This window comes from Pithys albifrons, chromosome 4 (genome assembly GCF_047495875.1).
Source record: "Pithys albifrons albifrons isolate INPA30051 chromosome 4, PitAlb_v1, whole genome shotgun sequence".
Lineage (NCBI taxonomy): Eukaryota > Metazoa > Chordata > Aves > Passeriformes > Thamnophilidae > Pithys > Pithys albifrons.
This window is the reverse complement of record NC_092461.1, coordinates 58,043,228-58,065,184: the sequence shown is the minus strand read 5'-3', so window position 1 is coordinate 58,065,184 and position 21,957 is coordinate 58,043,228. Positions and strand designations below refer to the sequence as shown.

The 21,957-nt window shown below is 41.5% G+C and overlaps 1 protein-coding gene across 5 annotated transcripts in view; it reads right to left on the bottom strand.

The window, feature by feature from the left end:
• Positions 1-21,957, bottom strand: part of TPD52 (tumor protein D52) — a 125,553-nt gene that overhangs the window by 90,964 nt on the left and 12,632 nt on the right. For 3 of the 5 annotated variants that reach the window (XM_071554301.1, XM_071554294.1, XM_071554296.1), the window contains exons 1-4: positions 10,265-10,573; positions 4,565-4,680; positions 2,807-2,955; positions 1,786-1,887 (exon numbers count right to left, since the gene is read on the bottom strand). In XM_071554301.1, the coding sequence (XP_071410402.1) occupies positions 1,786-1,887; positions 2,807-2,955; positions 4,565-4,680; positions 10,265-10,409 (512 nt within the window). In that variant the 5' untranslated portion in view covers positions 10,410-10,573. Of the gene's footprint in view, positions 1-1,785; positions 1,888-2,806; positions 2,956-4,564; positions 4,681-10,264; positions 10,574-16,017; positions 16,067-21,957 lie in introns of those variants that run through there. The other 2 variants (XM_071554299.1, XM_071554297.1) reach the window with 2 other exon arrangements.

Here is a 21,957-nt window from a genome sequence, read left to right as displayed (position 1 = left end):
AGCCAGATCCCTGCATCTTTATAGAGATCCTACTGCTGTCTTTAGCTACTTAGTAGGAGAGTACAGAAAAGATGAAGCCAGACTCAGGCGTGCATAGACAGGACAAGAGGTAATGAACAGAAGTTGCTACACAGGAATTTTAACTACTGAAAACACTGAATATTTGCTTACACTAGGCAGATAAAAGGCAATGCAGACAAGGTAACTAAAACAATGACACTGCTAAAATAATTAATTCAAGGACTGTTTCACTGGACAAACTAAGAACAGAGAATGTATAAACTATTTTACATTTAGACTCCAATAATTTCATTACAGTCACAGTGCTGAACAACCACTGTAATAGACACAAAAAGGGGGAAATGCCTACTTTGTCACATCACAAACAAGGTACAGACAAAGGATGATCCTGCATGCCATTGACCTCAACATCATATTCTGTCTCTTGACAAAAATAACCTCACAAAATCATTTTAACGGGTTCCTTTCTTACAAGATAAAGAAACTAACTGATTATTACGTGTACTCAAGAGTTCATGTTCCTGGGATAGTTACCAGGTGAACATGAACATACATCTTCTGTGATGCTAAAAGAGCTTCAGTTTGACATTAACTAACACTGGAGAAAAGAAGAAATTACCTTTTACAGACAAAACTTTTAATTAAAGATATTAATGGATACAGTCTGACTACATGCTTAGTTTTAGAAACAATTCTTGTGCCCACCTTACCTAAAGGAATGTGAAAATGCCTGTAGTCTGCACAATGCCAGAGTAAGCATTAAAGAGAGAAAGGAAGTTCTGATAAATCTGATGAAAAATATGCAACTGTTTAGCTGCACCCCAAAGTGTTTTCTCACTAGACTTCAAAAAGCAAGAGGTTAATGGCAGCACTTCAAAACAGATGGCTGATTTTATTACACTGCTTCCAGTGCAGCAATATTTTGATAGAATGTGTGAATTTTTATTTGCCCAGTAATTGAAAAACAAGTTTAACCCATTATTCACAACAAATTACATGCAAAGATGAATAATTGTCTAGCTCCAGTAGTAAAAACTGCATAATCAAAGATTGTCTTCTAAGCATGTGATTGTAGTGCACCCAGCAGGAGTTTTGCATACAACTCGCAACAGTGCTAAAAATGACCACCAGACTTACCTGATGTGCAGAAAGGGCTGTGTCATTTGACACAAAGTCAAAATAGGTTGTATGCCAACAATAGTTAAGAATTAAAGAGTGCCAACAGTCTCTTAAAAGTGTAATAAAATCAAGCCACTTCTATGAAGCAGAAAAGCTTACAAAGAAATAAAACACAACTGGAAGGAATACACACACAAGACAAAAAACCCCAAACCAAACACAAAAAAAAAGCCCCACCCAAACAACAAAACGCAAACCACCAAACCACAAACTGTTAAAGATATTAGTTGTTTAAATATAGTATTCCACAAGCTGAGAAAGCCAGAGAAGAGAAATGACAGTGCTATCTATGTGCACCACAGAGAGGCAGGCAGGGACACTGCCACCTGCAATCACACCGGCAAAGTGAGAGTAGCAGTGGAGGCTGTAGCATACATTGTTTCTCTCACATATATTCTTCTGCATCAATGAGGATGTACAAGCAGATTTTGCAGCAAGTCTCTCAGCTTTCCTAAAAGAGATGCTGAGGGCTCTTGATAGATTAACTTCCAGAAGTACTAGGTATGTTAACAGCATAAATTTATTTCTGTGATTACCTGCTTAAATAAAAAATGCAACTACTTGAGAAAATCTCAAGAAACCTACCTGACATCTTCAAACTTCTTGGTTATGACTGAACCAACAGAAGAAAAAGCAGCAGAAGCCTTCTGACCAGCCTGAGACAGTGTTTCTGACGTTCTCTTATACCTGTGTTCAATCAAAATTTAGTTCTTAGTTATTTTAATAGAATACATAAGGAGCCTTTTAATGTATGTACGTGTGTATCAAATGCAGAGGTATACTAATGGATAACCTACTTAAGAGGTTGCAGTCCCTTCTGGCTACAGCATCTCTGCTACCTCTGACTTCAGACCAGGTTCACCAATATGCACCTACCACCCTACCATCAGAAGTGATGTAATCTGCTGTTGTTGGACTTAACAAAAAAAACCAAAAAACAATCTCACTCATAAAAAAGCACCCCAACTAACAATAACAGAAAATATCTAAAAAAACAACAAAAAATACAAACACAACAAAAACCCTCAAGAAAACAACACTATGCGCACACACTGAAAATGGTCTATTTTTTGTGCCTAGTGTCTAAATTCTTGTACCAAACAGTTCTGTCAAGAAATTGCACCATAAAAACCTTGAGGTACATCCTGTTACATTATGTGTAGTCATTAATTCCAGAAGGCAGCTCACTCTACACTTTAAACTTTAAACTTTAAGTTGTGTTTGGCAAGAACAGTAACTGTGACAGTGTACTCTTCCTGCATGAGCTCAGTTTACAGCAATTTTTCAGGGTGGAAAAGCAGGGTATTCTGTTGGACTCAGTACACCTTGGCATCTCAATCATGGTATCTCTCATCTGTCAGACAAAAAAAGGCACACTAGAATAGCGCATAGTATGATCAATGATTTTTCTTCTGCATGAGATATGGCTAGCAGGGTCCTTCTTTAAAAAAAATCTATGTTGATTTATCAAGATAAGTTTTAGCGCAACTTAACTTTGTGTTATCTATGTTTGCCTCATTTCACAAGAACAAAGGATTTAGACATGGCACAAGAACTAAAGTTTTCACCTCAACAGCCTAGACAATCATCATGAACTGGTACATACGCTGTGGTTGATGTAACATCTTGCCAGCTTTTGGTAATGTTCTGCCTTAGTTCCTGTAGGGAGTTTATTCCCAGTTTTCTCTTGATTTCTGCTAGATGCTTCTCTTTGGCAGCCAGCACTTGTGAGAGCGTCTGGATTTCCTCTTCCACCTGTGACAGGAGAGTTGATGAGAGGTAAGCTAACAGAAAATATACCCAGCCATTTAACTAAGTATTTTTTAAAATATCTACTAGACATTAGTACTGGGAGGGCTAACAGGTTTTAAACATTGCCTCACAGTCATTTCTAAATACTAAAAGGGAAATCCAACATAGTCTGTAACAAAAACTAGTAAGAAAGTAATCTACCTACAGCTACCTGTTACTGCAATATGTACAAGGATGTTGGTAAATAAAAGACTGTATAGTTAGAAAACATTACCTATGGTATGTTAGTCTTGAAGATTAGTCAAACCTGGGACAATTGCCAAACCTGTATTCTACTTCCACGTCAGAAGAGATACCAATGTGTGAACAGTATCAGGAAGCTCAGAGTATGTCTGACCCATGCACAAGTTTTGTCTCCTTGCTTGAACAAAAAGGTTCTTTTGTGGCTTAAGCCTGTAACTGCAGACTGGATCCAGCCATGGGAGTTCCTTCCCCAGATCAGGGGTGGAAATGGTGGCAGATTGAGCAGCTAAAACTCACACAGCCACGCAACAACAAATACATCACAGCTGCTCTGCAACTTGAAAACTTGTATTCCTCCTTCTTTACTCAGATGGTCACTTACACCTCTCCCACAAGCACGATCAGATCACGACTAAGATGTCAAAAGAGTTTTACCATGTTATTCTGTGAGCTATATAGATGTGACAGAGGCACTAAGGCCTTATGTACAAAGGCAAGGTCATACCTCCAACCCTACTTCCTCATCCAGAGAGGATCACCCCACTTTAGTGTATGAGGCTGCCCACTCATTTAATCTCCGTTGAGGAAATACTACTACCTTCAATGTACCTTTGTTTTAGATATCTGTCTGAAGTCCAGCATGACATATCCTAGGAGGACCAGATTACTCTCACCATCTCTGGCATGAAATGATACTCAGGACTACCAAATACAAGACTGCATTAAATATGCTTATTTCACAGCTAACCTTCGTTTGCCAACCTTAGGTTTAAGTCACTGTCTTTTATAATGTCCTAAAGTCACACAGAGCTACTAACAAAAAATGACTGGCAGCCTAATGAAGCTGGACTTTGAAACTTTTGAAATGCATGTATCAAGCTCGAATACTTGACTGTCCTTCAGAGTGCTACTTTAACTTGCTCTTAAAAAATTCTGCTATGGACAATAGTAACATGGTTAGACATTAGCAAAACAGTGCTTATGCATCAAAGCATTCTTCACAAAAGAGACAGCTTTAATTACTCCACAACACTTGAGACAATACATGGGTTTTGGCTCCCAACCATGTTCCCTTTGACTGCTTATTTACCCACTTCTCACTTGAGGGAAACAAAGGGTTAGGTACTTAGGCATCTTGGTTTAAGATGTGTACACTAAGCACTTCCAGCTTAATTCCTTATCACTAGAACTGGTTGTTCCTTTCTCCCTGACACCTTCCGTTTCCCTCTGTACAATACAAACGAGTGCCATACAAGGCTTCAGACACTCACATGTAACTATGCAAAACATTAACTGTATGTTCAAAGACAGCATTATCCCAGATTTTCATCCTCAAAACAAGTTTAAGAGCTATTTGCAAAAGAATTACCTTGGCAAGCTCTTTTCTTAGCTCGTCCTGTTCTTCTTCTGAGAGTGTTTCTGCCATTCCTACTGTAGCAGCAGCATCCTCTCCAACCTCAGGTACAGAGTCACTTCTCAGCAGCCCTTAAGGTGAATAAAGCATTTAAAGTCAGATTACCACGTGTGCCAAACAGCAGCTAATGTCAGCATATAGCCTTTTGTACCTGTGAACAAAGAAAACTGGTAAGAGGACACCAAAGTCGGGCTCCTCAAGTGCTACAGCAGACAGGGAAACAAAGGCATTTTACATCTCATTCAATCAAGTTGTATTAAAGCTCAATATAATTGCAACCACTGCCATAATAGGAGACTGGTAACATGTTGACTGGTAACATGTTGACAACAACACATCCCCTACTTTGTGAAGAAACCAAGGTGCAGAACCCTACTTCCCAACCAATGTCTGCTACACAACCTCTGCCCAGGAGTCTGTGTGCACTCTGATCTCTCTCACTCATCTGGCACAGAAACTTTGGAAGCAGCAGAGGTGCTCAAGGCCAGTGCAGAGACTTCCTCCCTTACTGCTCTCTGGGTCAGATTTAAAAATATCCATTCTGAGCACATTTGGAGCAGCCACAGCAACAAGCAAGGTTCGCAAGAGTGAAGAAAAATAATGCACTGCAAGTACAAACCCTTCCTCTGTACCCTGCTCGACCTCTCCGTCCCTAGTAACTGGGACCACTGTTGGCAGAGAGCTGCAGATATCATGGAACTAGAAGTAAGCTGCTGATTTGCACCTGGGCATTAAGACAAATGAGAAGCCCAGAGACAGAGCTTGGAACAAAAGGCTGTCACTTCTGATGCCGGAGAGGTTTTTGATTTTCCAATTTTCATATTTTGTAGATTTTAGGAACACAGTAAATGTAACACTGTAGATTTCAGTGGGTTAATATTTAGCAGCTTATAGTATAAGGTCCTCCTATCTCTACCCCTGCTCCAGAACAGGCAGCTAAGACTTGCCAGCTATTTAGTCTCTTTCTCAAGGTACAAGATTGGAGGATATCAGAGGGAAACATAAACATAGAGCAGAGTGACCCGAAGCACTGGAGAGCGTCCAAAGGACCTTTGTGTACTGAGGAGGAGGAGGTGGATGAAGACAGAGGGTCCCGACGACCCCAGCCCCAATTCAACAGGGGGTGGGAACTGGGAGGGGACAGAGGTGGAACTGGACATGTGGACAGTAATGATTGGATAGATTATATTATAAAAGCTATAGAAATTAAAGCTTGCACATGCGCGCATCTATGTATTCCTGGATGAGCGGGGTTGCTCGTTAAAGTGACTGCCCTTTATCTTATCTCCCACAAAAACTTGGCTCCAAGTCTTTTTTACAGACTTTTACGGCAACACTTCAGACAAAGGAGTGTGCTGAGAAGGGACTGAAGAGGATGTGCATCTACTCACACTACTTCCCCTTACAAATCCAGAAACCAAAAGTCTGCAGAACTCCTGTATATATCACAAACATCCCCATGGTCTTCCTTAATTTTGCATTCACAGCTTCAGGGAAAGGAAGGAGGACAATATGATTTGTATTACTATGATGCATTCACTTGAAAGATTCATTTATTCTTAGTCGTTAAGTGTTTGCCGTAAGATCACTTTAGACACCTTTGAATGCAACAAACAAAATTTCCAACAAAATATTTCTCATTTTGAACCTTTGTAGTGGACACTTTAACATACAGCTTGCCAGAATTAAAGAATTCTGTTCTAACTGCAGAGACACCGGTTTGCAGGAAGACTGCATGCTGGAACAGCTGTGGATTCCCAGAAGTAATTTGCTGTTCAAGAGGTAAAGTAACTTTAATGATAATAAAAAAAGAAATTAAATAAAAATCTTAAAATACAAGAGAAAAAATAACAGGATTGTTTGTTAATAAGGAGAGAGGGTGACTGTGAGTGTATGTACATATATACATGTACACATGTATATAAATATATAATTCATCTAAGCTGAGGACATATTAAGTAATGTTTCCTATGTATTAAGTAATGTTTCCTATTAACCACTATAACAATTAACCATATAAAATTCCATCCTTATTTCAGCAGCTTCTGATGGCACTCCAAACCATCATTTGGTCTGGGAATCCAAAAACTCATTAATTTTCAATGAGATCACCTCTAGGATTTTGCTGTGAGGTTTGACATCACAATCAACTGACATGACAGGGGGGAAAAAAGATTCTGTGTGTCTGTAATTACTTATAGGTATTCTATGAAATATGCTCCTACTGGCTGTCAAGTCCAAGATAAGAAGCAGCCTTGTTTTTGGTCAAGTTATTGAACTCAGGTAAAGTTCAATTCCACAAATTCTTTCCAAAGCAATTAGGTTTTCTGCCTGTATTTGTGTCCAGAATACTCGCCCTCCAAAAGCACACTGCTGCATGGACAGAACACTTGTAAATGCTGGTACCACAGAATACACCAAGGAGAAAGCAAACAAAAACAAATTCTGCACTTATTCATGAGATCTATACCATGTTTTCTTATATGTGCCTTCTACACAAATATAATGCAGGTTCTGTGAGTTTCCAAGACACTATTTTCAGGCAGAAAGAACTTCAAGACTAATGCCCAAACCAAAGCACAGCACTACAGTACCTTAAAAAAAGTATTATGGCTCATATCTCACAATCAGGTAACTTTTTGTTTATACACCAACATATTTCCTTTCTTTAACTATTAAAAATGCCACACCTTTTTGTCAGCTTCCTATTTAAGCTATTAATTACACATGCCTATACCAAAGAAAAACTACCTATGTAAACTGCATTTTCCTCTGACACCCTACAACCTCCCACCCAGTATGTTCATCTGCAACTCCTGACCTTGTTCTCATCTGTGGGCCCTTCAGAGACCACAGAGCTTGCTGTTGCAAAAGCCATTTCTGAAAGTTTGCAAGTACCAGAGATCACGCTGACTTCAGGAGCATTAGCACATCCAGCTGAAAGCCCATTTAATCCGATTATGAAGAGTCATCTGGATTATATCACCAAAAATAGATCAAGTGAATCCACCAGTAGGAAAACATGCTGGCTTCTCCCCTGCAGTAATAGTTTCTGTGTTGGGAATGTACCTTCTCTTTGGAAAACTAGCATTTTAAGAAGGTTTGTCCTGCTTCTTGCCTACTACACTGAATTCAAGACATAATTCTAAAATGCAAGGGAATGATCTCTCCTCCCCTTACCATTTCTAGATCTTTTAGGAAGACAGGAAGTCACTGGGAGTCCTCATACCTGCACACCTGACCAAGCCTTCTCTCCTCTCTTTGCCTTCTGACCCTCTCCCACTTACTACTTTTTCTTGAGCTCCATATGAAGTATGCAAACCCCTTCCCATCAGTATTCATTCTGCCACCTCCCCTCTCATCCCCTGTCACTGTTCACCTCTCTGTTCACTTTGCTCCCATTCCTCAGTTCAATACTTGCAGGACACAGGGTTCATCCATGCTACGGGAATGCTGTGCTAAACCATCCCACCAAGGAGCAGCTGTCTACACAGGTAACAACCCACAGACCTCCACAGTGGTGTGGCTACAACCCAAATATAATCCATAAACGAGGGCTGAGAGCCAACGAGATCCTGGATTTGAGAAAGCTTCTAAGGAAAGCACACCTTAGATCTTTTTATGGGGTGTGGGGCAAAACCCCAAGCAATCAGCAGTCAGCCAACAAATGGAAATACTTCATTTCAAACTGTTATTATGAGAGCATTTCTCATTTGTGCTACCAACAGAACTGTTGCTATTGTTATTTTATATTGTTACGTGTAATTGTTATTATTATGGCTTTCAACTTGTTACCCTTTGTTATGTTAATTCTCTTACATCTTCATAGCTGCAAAGGACTTAAAGTTCAGTTATTTGGTATTCTGCTATAACCACGTTTAACTGAATATTTCACATCTCAAACTCCTGAACAGAGTAAAAGTTCAGTTTGGGGAGAAAAATTGGAAATATTTAAATAATACTGAGAAAACTTATCTAATTTAAAGGTCAGTTTTTAGGTCTATATTTCTAAGATTAAAATATTATTCCAGTAGTTTATTAGCTCTACTTAAATGAAGCAAATAAAGACATGAACAAGTTTATTGATTAGGACTCCACTGATCACATTTAGGGAAATGGCAGTTAAGACCGTATTATTCTGCCAGGGTAGGCAAAGCATTAGAGAAATTCAATTTTCACTCACTTTTTCTGATTTGAGAGGTTTGCTTTGGTCAGTTTCAATCAAAGTTCATGCTCTGTTTTGACTAGAAGTTTCTACCTCTTTCGGGCCTGAATTCAGAGATCAGCAACAACCAGGGGCAGTTTAAGGAAGCCCCCAGTGATTTTGGATGAGTAACCTTATGGTGGGGGCAGGGGAGCCTCCACAAAGCTCTCTCTTTAAATGACATATTCTGTGTCATGCACTCAGAGTGAGCACTTTGGCTGCTACTATACAGTTGGCAAAACTAAAGAAAAAACGTTGTTGTAGTTCAGGAGAACAAGCTGTTACATGATTTTAAGATCACTCCAATATTTGAGTAATGTGCAGTGCTACAGAGGATATTTATTTTTCAACATATAAGAAGAATCAAATTTAAGCACTTATCATTCATCTCGGTGAAAAAGCCAAAGTGAAACACATTTTCAGCTCAGATGAGAAAGTTCTTGGCCTTCTCCCAAACACTAATCATATATTCATTCAAAGTGAATGCAAAAAAAAAAGGCCAGCAAAGGCTGGTGGTTAAGGTGATGCATCACCACCTGATACAGAGGGCTGCTCTCCCACTCCTTTAGAAAAGGTGAGAGATGCACTAACTGTAAAAGTGAAAGCTGGCCACTGTTCCCAATAGCCCCAAGCTGCCCAGGTTCACCAAGGGGGTTGGTTTATTTCACACAGAAATTCCCCAAGGGATGCATGTTTCCTTAAGATTTTAAAGAACAAGTCCACCAAAAAAGCTTAACACCTTTGTAATTCTGCTTTGCCCCACCGGAAGTAGGTCTAAACTTTCTATATTTAGAATTACTTCAGAAGACTACATCTGGCAGTGAGAAATGGAAAGGAAAGACAATGAAACCAGATTAGGAAGTGTTGGGAGGCCCAGCTGCAGGTGTTCTGTAGAGGTAACCAGCTAGAAAATTGCAGGGTTAAGCGCTAGACAGATGCTGCTGCAGCACAGCACAGGGGAGCACAAGTGCAGTTAATATCTGCAGGTGTTAAGATTTATAGCATTTTAAATGCCAGGTGGAACAGAGTAAAAGAGGCCAACTTAATTTATCAGTGAGATTTTCAGTACTAAGGCAAAAGCAGATTTTAGACTATCCAGAACTCTGAAGCCCTGCTACAAATGCAATTCCTACCATCCACCCCCCCACCCACAAAGCCAATAATCACACTAGGCCAATTACTCCAATCTTGCAGAAGTTGCCTTTTGTTTCCTTTTTTTTTTTTGCTCACTTTGTCTTCCCTCAAAGTCCCTTTCTACTGAAGAAATAAATAAGGTAAAGCTTGTACATGCATAGCAAATGAGATATTACCTCCATGACACAATGAAGCTAGGAAACTATCAAGAGCAGGTCAACTTTTATAGATTTCTGATTTGAGAAGTTTATTTTTACAGATATTAATCACTAAGCTTTACTTGCAGAGATTTTGAAAAAGGAAGAGAAGGAAGTTACCAGACTTTGCCAGTGTAGGTGATCCAGGTGGAGACAGGTTTATGCTAGGCGACAAGTAAAGGTAGTTTCTATTCACCCCAGCATTGAAATCGAAGGGTGATTTGTAATCCTCACACAGATCCATGCCAGACAATTCAGAGTACATTCTCTTCTTCCACCAAAGCGTTCATCTTCGCTTCCTGGGATGACCCAGACAGCAGGATTCAGAAACTCCCCATTTCTTCACATGACACTCACTTTATCTCCTCATGAAATTCAGCTCTGTTACAGACGAGAGAGCTGTCCAGCAAGCGAATTCTTAGCCATCTTGTAGCTCCTGATGTTTACATGGCACAAAGTTAAGTTCCTGTAAATTTGTAACTGGGGCTGGACTTAAACAGACCGTTCCTTTGACAAACATTCACAGCACACCCACTCGTGGCTTCTGGAAGAGCCCTGGTCCTCTGCAGAACTGCTTCAAGAATTTTCAATCATTTAAATAAAAAAAGGTCAGCTGACTGCAGCTACACCAGGATAGCCTTAATCTTCTAGGACACAAAAGGATTACTAGCCGTAATCTATCCTATATACCATCTGTGTTGGACTTTTTTCCTCTGATTAATGGAAAATTTTGTGTGCATAACTATTTCTCCAGCTGCTTCCATCAGTGCAATAGCCAGTAGTGAGTCTCTGCTGCCCAGGTGTCATGCTGCAGTGCAAGGTCAGAATAGGAGAGAGCAGCACTCCTCTCTGAAGGCTGGGCTATAAACACTACCTAGGGTTTTTGATGAACATGCTAACGTGCATTATGATTTTTGCCCACGAGGCTAAACATATCTGGGTCTGAGGGTTTTTTGGAGTTTTCTTTGTTTGTGGTTGTTTGGGTTTTTTTAATAATTTATTGAAGTGCACTGCCCTATATCCTTGGTGCTTCAAGCAGCACAACTTAAAACAGTTATGCCAGGAACTGGTAACACTGAAATGCATTGCCTGATGAAATGTATTTATGTTTTGACATGTATACAATAAAGAAAGATCAACTTACGTAACCATCTATCTGACTTCATGCTGGGGGTTTAAGACTTAACCCTGGGAAGCAGAAATGCTTCTTACCTAAAAGAGGCACTCAGCACAGTTTTGCAGTGCTTCACCTTTTTTTTGTTTTTATTTTTCTTACAAGGTCAGGTTCTTTCACTGAAATCACAAGCTCACTAGCAATGTAGATCCCCTTTACAGCTAAGCAGTGATTTCCTCCCAACCCCATACCTTCACCTGGAATCTTCACTGCAGCCTGTACACAGAGGAGAATAATGAAATGGAAGTTAATCTTTTCCTTCACTGTAAGTGTGATGTATTCAGAGAGAGCTGATCAGAGACATTATTCCAGAGAAGTGAAAGAGCCCTGCAGCATACTGAAGTCAAGTCCGGGCAATGTATTCCCTGGACATACAGGAACAAAGCAATACCCTTTCTGAAGTTTTAACTTTCCATTTCCACTGCAGTCAGCAGGCACAGGAACAGACCTTCCAGCTAATTAAAGAACAGTTCCTTTAGGCTGCAGACCTACATTGGCTTCTGGTGCAGACTACCTGCAGGCTCATAACAATGAGAGTGCTGGAGCCTGAAACACAGGTCTCTGCTATTTTCCAAACCCAATGAAAAGAAAATATAAGGCCCTTCTATGTTTCTGACACGTGGCTGTGGCATCTGCCAGAAGCACTGCAAAGTTCTCCTGACAAAGGTCAAAGCTTTGGTCACAGATTCTGGTTAAAGCATCCAAAGGCAGCAGAGAACTGTAACAGGCTGCAATAATAATAATAATATACTCTATTAATCAAGCTAATAAAAATAGCTACCAATTCTGCTTGGAGCTTTCCCTCATACAACTCAGCAGTCAAGGACTGCCTTCTGTCCAAAAGGCTCAGGGAGTAGTTGCCTAACTGGGTTAGGCAAAATGACAAGTTATCAGATGTGGCACAAAGAGTGGGGTGTTTCTACCTTCACTCTCCCAACACAGAGAGAGAAGGTGAGGCTACCTCCTAGGACTTTTTCCCAATCCCAGAGAATCACTCAGTGTAACACCAGTCAATGCTAGCAGGTTATGGCAACAGCAAGTAGCTATTACAGGGGGGAAAAAACCCTTATGAAGATCTGTTGATCCCTGCTAACAATCAAGAATACCATTTCCTGGCCAAAGGCATTTACTGGAGCCAACATTTACATTCCTGTCTTTTCCAGGAAATCCCCTGCACTTACTTTTACTCCTTACCATTAAAAAAATCTGGTACTTTTCCTGCATCTTTATTGTGCAAAAGTTGGTTTCATAGAGACATCTGGATTGTCAGTCCCAGACCACTGACCTAGCCTGGCCTGGTCTGCTACTGCTACAGACATAAGCGTATATGGGCCAAACTCTCAAACACATCTTCAGTGCAGTCAAAGAGACATTCCCACCACTGGAATGTACATTTGTCAAACCTTTCTTCTAAGCCAAACTACAAATATGAGCTTCCATACGAGGCTGAATTCTGGTTTTGCCCTGACTTATATGGAGCCTGAACAAAAGCCCTGAAGTCACCCAAGAAATCTCTAGTTTTTAGAAACATCACTAAGATCATTGGCAAGAGAGGAACCATGCAAGCAACTTCTTACTTCGAATTACCGTCTTTGCTCAGACTAATCTTGCTTATAGTGGACATAGAGATGGGCTGCTGTAGCACCTCCCAAATTCATCAACTTAAAAACGTCAGAATCCTGCTCTTACGTGCACAAGTCAATGGGAATGTTGCTCCTCACTTGTTCTCCACTTGTTCTCAGCTACGAATCCTACCTGGTGATGAAGGAAGCTGTCTCACTGAACAAGCTTCTTCCTCATCACTTAGGGAAGTTTGATGGTCTTCACTCTGAAGTACAAGTCAGTCCAGCTGTAAGGAGAAAGAACTGCAATCCATCCTTCCAAAACTGCAGTAGGACAACTTCTAGGCTGTCATCTGTAACTCATCCACTTCAGGGAAGACAAGTACTCCTCTGCCAGGCATAACAGTTTATCTGCTTCTTCCCCAGTAGATCCTTAGCATACCCAGAGATTCAGGGCAGAACAAGGAGGTAGCACTCCCTCTATACTGGCTAAAGGCAGTCTGAAGACAGGTCCTGCCAGCTGTCAGCATGGTGCATTGGGAGGAGGAATAAATCTCTGAGAGACTTTCCAAATTAAAGTGATGGCCCAAGAAAACAAAGCAGGATGGGGGTGACAAACAGCAGCCACATGGAACAAGAAAGCAAGGTTTAGCTCTGCAGTGTGAAGCTTTCTGACCAGTTTAGCAGCTCTCAACAGTCTGAACATAGCCAGGCAATGACAGGATGGAGATTTCTCTACACTATGAAAATCGCTTCATTATGAGGCCTTTCTAAAGGGCCCTCCCATGACCAAAATATCCTGCTGGATATTCCTGGATCTTCCTCCTCACAGTAATTCAGAGCACATGCAGCTGACTGGAGGAACTGAGGCTGTACAGCTACACCCTGCTATGGGGACCCTGCCTACCCAGGGCAAGACACATTTCAGAGCTGAAACTGAAGTTTAGACTTCTGTTATATGGCTTAGAGTAGTTACTGTGCATGCTCAAGTATCTTTGTTCATTGCCCTGCACTGCACATTCAGTTTTACTGTGTACCTTGGTTGTTAATGCAGGTACCAGCTGCGAGCCAGTACCTGAAAAAATCCTGAAGCTTAAGGATGCACCTGCTCTAAAGGCAAGTAGCAGTGGGGTTTTACTTACTATGGAAGAGATTAAAACTCGAGAACCAGCATTCACATGCCCTTAATGCCTCGGGATAACTAAGAGGTTAGTACTTAAATCATCTATGCCATTTTAGAGGCCACTGTTTGAGAGACTGGCATGAAGGTAGATAACCTTCTGGCAAGGATGCTTGAACCAATTACTGACAAGTTCAACCGAATGTCAGGAAGGCTGGCAAACCTCAGCAAAGCATTACCATCACAATTCCTACCATTAATCATGCTGTAATCTCCCTGTTAGAGAGTGTGCTTAAAGCTTTCCCAGGTACTATTTCGCATAAACAGTCAGCACAGATTGTACACCTCAGGAATCATAACAGAGGGAACTCCTTCCATAGCTAGAAAAGATGTTAAATTTGAGCAAACACTTTACACCAGATATTTGCCTGCTTAGTCTCAGACATTTTCTTCCTTCAGATACCACCTGCTACACAGAGCTACAGCTTTCACCTTAGCCCGAGGCTCCAGCAACAATTTAAGCACAGCAATATAGTATTAAAGCACTTCTACTTTAATGGTAGCTAAGCAAGGATAAGATGTTTATGGTAGCCTTGCAGAGATGCTGGTTTCCCCACATTTAGGTCTAGGGGAACAATAGTTTGTTCATACATGCAAAAGTTGTATCCCTTTTTCCCTAGAGAAACCAAACCCTGCTCAAGTATGACTGAATACCATCGCTGGGGTTTGAAGAAACTGAGCTATGTTCTCAGTAGTGTTTCATACAAAGAGTTAAATTCAAAATGGAAAGGCTACCACTAGTTGTCTCAGGATTGGAGGAGTGCAAAGGCTACCCTAGGATATGATCCAAACAATACTTTAGACAAACCTACCCAAATAACCAAGCCACAAGGTCTGTACCTAATCTGAGTTATGCTGTTATGTAGGCACCTTCCCCATCTTGAACATCCTGTGTTTCTGTCCTGGTTATGCATGGATATGCCAAACTTGTGCCCCACAGCCCGTACTTTTGGCAAAGCTATCATGACTCCAGCACTTAATTCAGCAAACAAAAGAGAATGAGGCAAGATGAGGGGAAGAGTTTGCTGACAAACAGGGGGAAGAGGTGAAAGAGGTGCTTGCTCTTTGGAGAGCATGAGAAAAAGATTCAATGTCTTATTTCAAGATTGACTGTTAAGATTCAACTGCCTGCTCAGCCTATACTTGATTTTAATTTCACCTTCTGCAGTCTGATAATAGGCAAGACTGACTGGAAACCTTCCAGCAACTGTGGCTGGGGCAAATACTTCCAGTCAGGTCTTCCACCAGCCCCATCTTTCTTAGGTAGATCCCAATCAGGCAGCAACAGTCAGGCTTCTCTCCTCACTCTGAGCTTTCTTTATAAGGCATAAGCCATTTTAAGAACCACAAAGCTACTTAAGACCTTAAGCCAATCTAGGTTCTGTAGCATCAATTTGATCTTCTAAGTCTTACCAGTTTACAGACAAGTAAAGACTTTCAGCACCTGATGCAAGGCCTTAAAACTGCATTAAGAAAGATGCCATGAAGCAATAGGACAGAAGCCCAAACACCAAGCAATGCTGAAATTCGTATATTAATGCTCCCATTTCCACATTGTGCTCTCTCCCCTCCCTTTAACAGTAGACACCTCTTCAGCCCCCCCAAGATTGGTGCACGACACGAATGGAGCTGCACAGCTACAGCAGTTGCTGAACAGTGTGAGCACAGGCTTTTCCAGCCCTTGTTAGTAACGGTCAGGAGAACGCGACTTAAGGGGCCAGGCATTTGCTGTCTTCTATCAGAGTCCAATTCAACACCATGATATTAATCTCATTACTTCAGCCTCTCCCCACACGCTTTTTCTGGACAAACTCTCCCTGAGTCAACTACTTTGTCCAGTATGGTTCTTTGTACAGAAATATCTTCTCCAGCATGTTAAGCCTAAATGCTGCCTTCAGTTACTCTTAGTAAAACAAACAAAAACCCAAACAAAAAAACCATCACCAACAACCACCACCTCTTGTAATGATCAGAATTCTCCTTAGATGTATCTCCCTGCAAAACAAACATTTCTGAATATTAAAAGATAAGGATCATGAAGTTGCCAGTATTGCTCTTTTCTTAAACAAAACTCTTAGTCTACAGTATTTCAGACTGACACATCTTGGCAAAGACAGCAGTTCTCTCCTCCTCTCAATCCAATTATAAACTTAGACTAATTTCCTGAAATCTTGTGAGGGAGTAGATCCACACTTCAGCATATTTTGCCACAGACAAGCCAATGCCACAGTAAGACTCTTAACCCATTCATATCAGACAAAATTCTCTGTATTTGCACTCATTCTCCATTAACTTATGGATGTTCAAGCACTTTTAAGACTTTTGTTAGGCAGAAGTGCCTGATTTATGACAAAGATTTGTGTCTCAAACAGTGGTCAAGGCAATCACATTTGTCAGCTCCAGCAATAACAGGTCAAAAGTTACCCAGCCCATGGAAAGGTCCAGGCCAAAGGATACAGTAGCCAGCACACCAGAACCAGTGATCAGGTAGGGCACTGCATCAGCTTTGGAGAAGTCAGACCAAACTCTGCAAATATAGAGGAACATTTCCAAGTGAGATTAACAGAGTCAAAAAACACTGTCAGGTAGATTTTAGAGGATTTTATTTAGTTTTTTCACTTCAGCAACTTATCCAGTTATGCTGCCATTCTCTTGAGACTTGGATCCCTGGTAAGAGACTGAACCTGTCAAAAAAGCTGCAGAAATAGTGCTGAGCTGCAGTTAGATGACACTTGGAAAAGATTGGGAAGAAAAGGCTATGGTGCAGAAGGGGATTGTTTCAAACAAAGTTTTTGGTATGTAACCTTGCAATCTTATTAAAACTTTACTTGAATGAGTCAGATCGGAGCAACTCCCAGCCTCTCTCAAAAGACAAGTCTGCTCTTCTGCACTCTTAAAGAAAACCTCCCCCTTTAACATGGCATCCCAGAGCTTCCATTTCTGAAAAGCAGCTCCAGAAAAGTTCACCACCCCCACCGCACAGTATCAGGTCCCACCAGGAAAATGATACCAAGGTTTTAAGAACAAAGCACGTTTGATTACACATAAAGCTGAATCACACAGTGTGGTATCTAAAAGGATGATCACCAAGAAAAGCACCATCTGTAGTCTTAGCAGTAGCTTAATAATAACAGCAAACAACTCTTCAGCAAATAGGGTTGTGGCAGACAGTAGCTCCCACCCTGCAATTACAAAGTTTGTGCCTGGATTTAGTGTAGAACAAAAATTGCATCATTTACTATCAAGGGCAGAAGTACAGGTACAGAAGCAAATAAGCAACCCACAACTGGAAGCAAGCAATAGGGCCCAGGGCAAGTACTTCACAAAATATATCCTTAGAGATATTCAAAAGCCATCTGGACATGGTCCATGGACATGGATATTAAGAGACCACTGCTCTTTAATACCTTTATCAGCGATGTAGATAGTGTGATCGAGTGCAGCCTCAGCAAGTTTGCAGTGACATGAAACTGAGTGGTGTGGTTGACATAACAAAGGAAGGGATGCCATCCAAAGGGACCTGGACAAACTTGAGAAGTGGGCCCACAAGAACATCAAGAAGTTCAGCAAGTCCAAGTGCAAGGTGCTGCACCTGGGTCAGGGTAACCTCGCTTATGAGTACAGACCATGAGAAGAAGGACCTGAGGAGTGCTGGTGGACGAGAGGCTGGACATGAGCCACCAGTGTGTGCTCCTAGCCCAGAAAGCCAAACACATCCTGGGCTGCATCAAAAGGAGGGTGGCCAGCATGTCAAGAGAGGAGATTCTCCTCCTCTACTCTGTCCTCGCGAGATCCCCCTGGAGTACTGCACTCAGCTCTGGGATCCTCAGCAAAGAAAGATGTTGGCCTGTTAGAGCAGGTCCAGAGAAGGGCCCCAAAGATGATCAGAGGGCTGGAACACCTCTCCTATGAAGACAGGCTGAGAAAGATGAGGTTGTTCAGCCTGGAGCAGAGAAGGCTCTGGGGAGACCTCATTGCAGACCTCCAGCACCTAAAGAGGAAGATCAACTTTTTACACAGGTAGGTAGTAGTAGGACAAGAGGAAACAGTTTCAAACTAGAAGAGGAGAAATTTAGAGCAGACATTAGTAAGAATTTCTTTACTGTGAGGCACCGGAACAGCTTGCCCAGAAGTGCTGGATGCCCCATCCCTGAAGTGTTTGAGGTCAGGTTAGATGAGCCCTAAACAACATGATCTAGTGGGTGGCATCCCTGCCCATGGCTGAGGTGTTGGAACTAGTTGAGCTTTAAGGTCCCTTCCAATCCAAACTATTCTATGGTATGGTCCTGGGGAACCAGCTCCAGGTGGCCTTGCTTGAGCAGAGGGGTTGAACCACATGGTCTCCAGAGGTCACTACCTACCATAAATATCCTGTGATTAACACAATGGCCGTACAAAGTCATAGGCTGCTCATGCAGATGCTCCAAAGATCTTCCAAGGACCTCTCCTCTTCAGAAACACAAGGGGTCCTGGCACCCTGCCTCAAGGGAGGTTTGTGGCCAGCACTTCACTTTGTGAAGTAAGTTTGCAAATACCTACCTGCTGACAGAATTAAGTTCCATTTTCTCCCATGTTTCTAATCTGAGGTATGGACAAAGACTTCCCAGGAGACTTGCACTTCCACACATCTCCCCAGCCTATGGGAGTATTATGATGGCTGACAAGGAAAGCAAAAGCATTTGCTGCACTAAAGACTCTTTTGACTTCAGTTAGGAGTCTGCAAGAAAAAGGTTTCTAGATTCTGGGAGGAGAAAGAAGTCCATCATTTGCATAAGAAGGGCAAACTTACATTTTGCTCACAAAATGAATGAGCAAGCAACGTCCTGAGCCTGACATTGATTCCAGACACAGAAGAAGCTCTTGGCAAATATGAAAGCCATTCACTTCCCCCTGACCCCCTTTCCCCAGGAGGGAAGTGAATGTATGCTTCTGCAGCAGGAAGAGTTCACTCTTGTACACAAAGAAAAACTTTAAGTAGACAATTTAGCTATCAGTGTTACTATGTTAAAGCTGCCTGATAGCAGAAGCCTCTCCTCTTCTTACCCTTTATCAATTAAACAGAGCCCAAGGAAACCAGATCAAGTGAAGTCTTTGAATTCCCTTCTCAGACTCTTCAATTTATTCTGCATCCACTCCAGTGCAGTTTCCTTTCCTCCACCAACTTCCCCTAGCACTTGCTCTCAGGTTCCCCTAGCAAAACTCCTCAGTCCAGAAAAAAACTGACACAAAAGCTTCCAAACATGTCAGTTCATCTAGAGATGTCAGCTTACCCTTGAAAAGCACTGGGAGAGTCACTTCTGTGCTAAGGACACAGTAATTTTTAGCACAGTTGCATAGCTAGCTCCAAAATAGTCAGAGGACAGTAATCTCCAGGTGGGCTTCCACAAAGAATGAACATGTAACACCAACAGGAGTGACACTTCATAAATGCACTGCTAATTTTACCATCAGAAGACAAGTATGGAAAGCTCCATCTTGTCAAAACAGCCATCTCCAGTTGGCGTAATTCCCAATCTCCCTACCATAATGAAGGAAACAGCTACCTGCCTGCATTCTCATAGGATCCCAACCAATTTTCTAAATGCAGGCACTATTCAGATACTTCCACCCCTGACAGCCTCACTGCAGATTTGGTGAGACTTACTGGAAGCATAATTTTGACTTCTATTGTTACACATACACCCACTGGGAGTCACACTGCTCAGTGGCAGCCTTCACACAGAAACCTGTCAACTAACCTTTTGCCAGGTTCTTTGGACACTTAATCTTCTTTTTTTCCTGCCTAATCCCCTCATTGGGCTACCTTGCCCTTGTCTAGGCTCATGGCATCAGCTGGCTTGAAACATCTAAACAATTTATCAGAAGTCAAGGTACTTGGTACCACACTGGAGCCATTTCAAGTAAGCAATCACAGTGAAGACAACCTTGAGCTTCTAACTTACCCTTTTTGTCCTCAAACTCACCTTTAAGCTTACTGGAATTTGGACAAGAATTATGCCCTTCTGATAAATGTATATTAAAATCTGGAAATTTGTTTGAAAACTTACAGCTGAATGCATCCCTTATTGCACACACTCTTGCCAAACAGAAGTGGCCATGCTCAAGTTCCTAGGACACCAGTTACTTTTAAGTGGTGCCTCCCAAGAAGCACAAACTTTTCTAATTTCTCAAGTCTTACAGCTCCTTGCAGTCACATCACTTTCATGCAAACTGCAAATCTGTAAAAACATCCTTATTTTTTGCCAGAGCTTCCACACACAAGTTACTGGTTGCATGGCTTAACTGCACTCCTGCTCTGGCCTGGCACCTTATCAGCTAGCCAAGTCAAAGATGAGCTTTTCGCTCATCTGATGACATGATGACAGGCACCAGGTTGATACTGTTTTCCCATCTTGGGCCTTGACTAACTAAGTTTAAATTTAGACTGGTGCTGTCAAACAAGTGTAACTGCGTAACACCAATTTCCGGAACACAAGGAACTGCAAGAAGCAAGCTGTGTAGAAATCCTATTAACATTTTTGCTCTTGGCTTATCTGAGCATAGTGTGAAATGTCTGTGAAAGTGCACTTACACAACAAACATGCAGTCATATATATGCCTCAGAAATCTCTCAGGTCGTAAGAACACGCTCCTGATCCCTCTTCCTCCAGTAAAATCACACCTTTAGACTAGTAATAGTTTCTGCCACAAACCCTTCAAGAGAAACAGCCTGTACATGAGGTACCTAAAACAAGACAATAGACACTGAGCCAGTTACACAGCTTATCCAAGCAGATAAGCACATAATGAACACAAGCCCTTACTACTCATCTATATTTCTCACACTGCAGTTTTCATGAGCCCTTCTAAAGGTAAGAAAATAAGACCTAACAAAGGAGTACTAATGGCACATCACCAGATTGTTGGTACAAAGCATTTGTGCAGCAGTTCACTATTACTGGGTATCTCTCACTTGAAAACCCAGAATAAGTTGAGTTGTTTCCCCTGTAGCATCAAATGAGATACCTTACCTATTCCTTTACAGTCCAGCATTTCACCAGTCACCCATCCAACTGTATAGGGCTTGAAGTGTCCTATTCCAGATGCAGTTTGGCTGCTGCTTGCCCACACTGCCACACGGCATACCCAGCTGGGCACCACCCATTCCTGCACTGCTTCCAAACTGATCTGGAGCAATGGCTGTCACTAGTTAAGGGACCTTGGACTGCATTCTGCCAGGGCTGCATATTGAACAAACTCAGGACCAGGGCTTGAATATTTCTGCACTGCTCTTAATCCCATTAAAGAGATAAGGGAGAATCCTGCAACTTCTCATGCAACGACCAGCAGCAATTCACTAACAAACCAACTGCACTGACTAGCTTTCTTTTTTTGCTAATATAATGCAAATAATGCATCTACCTTTAGAGTATTATAACCACTGAAGTTGCCAGTATATTAATAAGTACACTGAGATTTTATCCAATTGATATGTCCTTGACTGACTTTTAATGCTGCTTGAGCTGATTAAATCCTGTTAAGAGACATTTGTCCCTACTCCAAGTCAGACTAGGACAGTAAATTAAATGAAACTGTTATCCTAGAGAGATACTGCTGTCACATAAATCAACAATCATAAAATACTAATTACTCCAACAGCTGAGGAAGGCACAGAAAAGGGTCAAGAATGGTTGTCCAGAGATGATTCCACACAAAGAAATAAAACTTACAAGGATTTCCAGGTGCTGGAAGACTTAAGCATACTCCCTTCCATCCGATCAGGCTTTGGACATGAGATGTCACTTTCTGCCTCTGTGTGACATTACAGGCACTCATATTTCCTTTTTTTACAACCTACACAGGTTCACATCATACTGAATCTCTCAAGATTTTGAACAGTATTCATATGTTTTTGCAC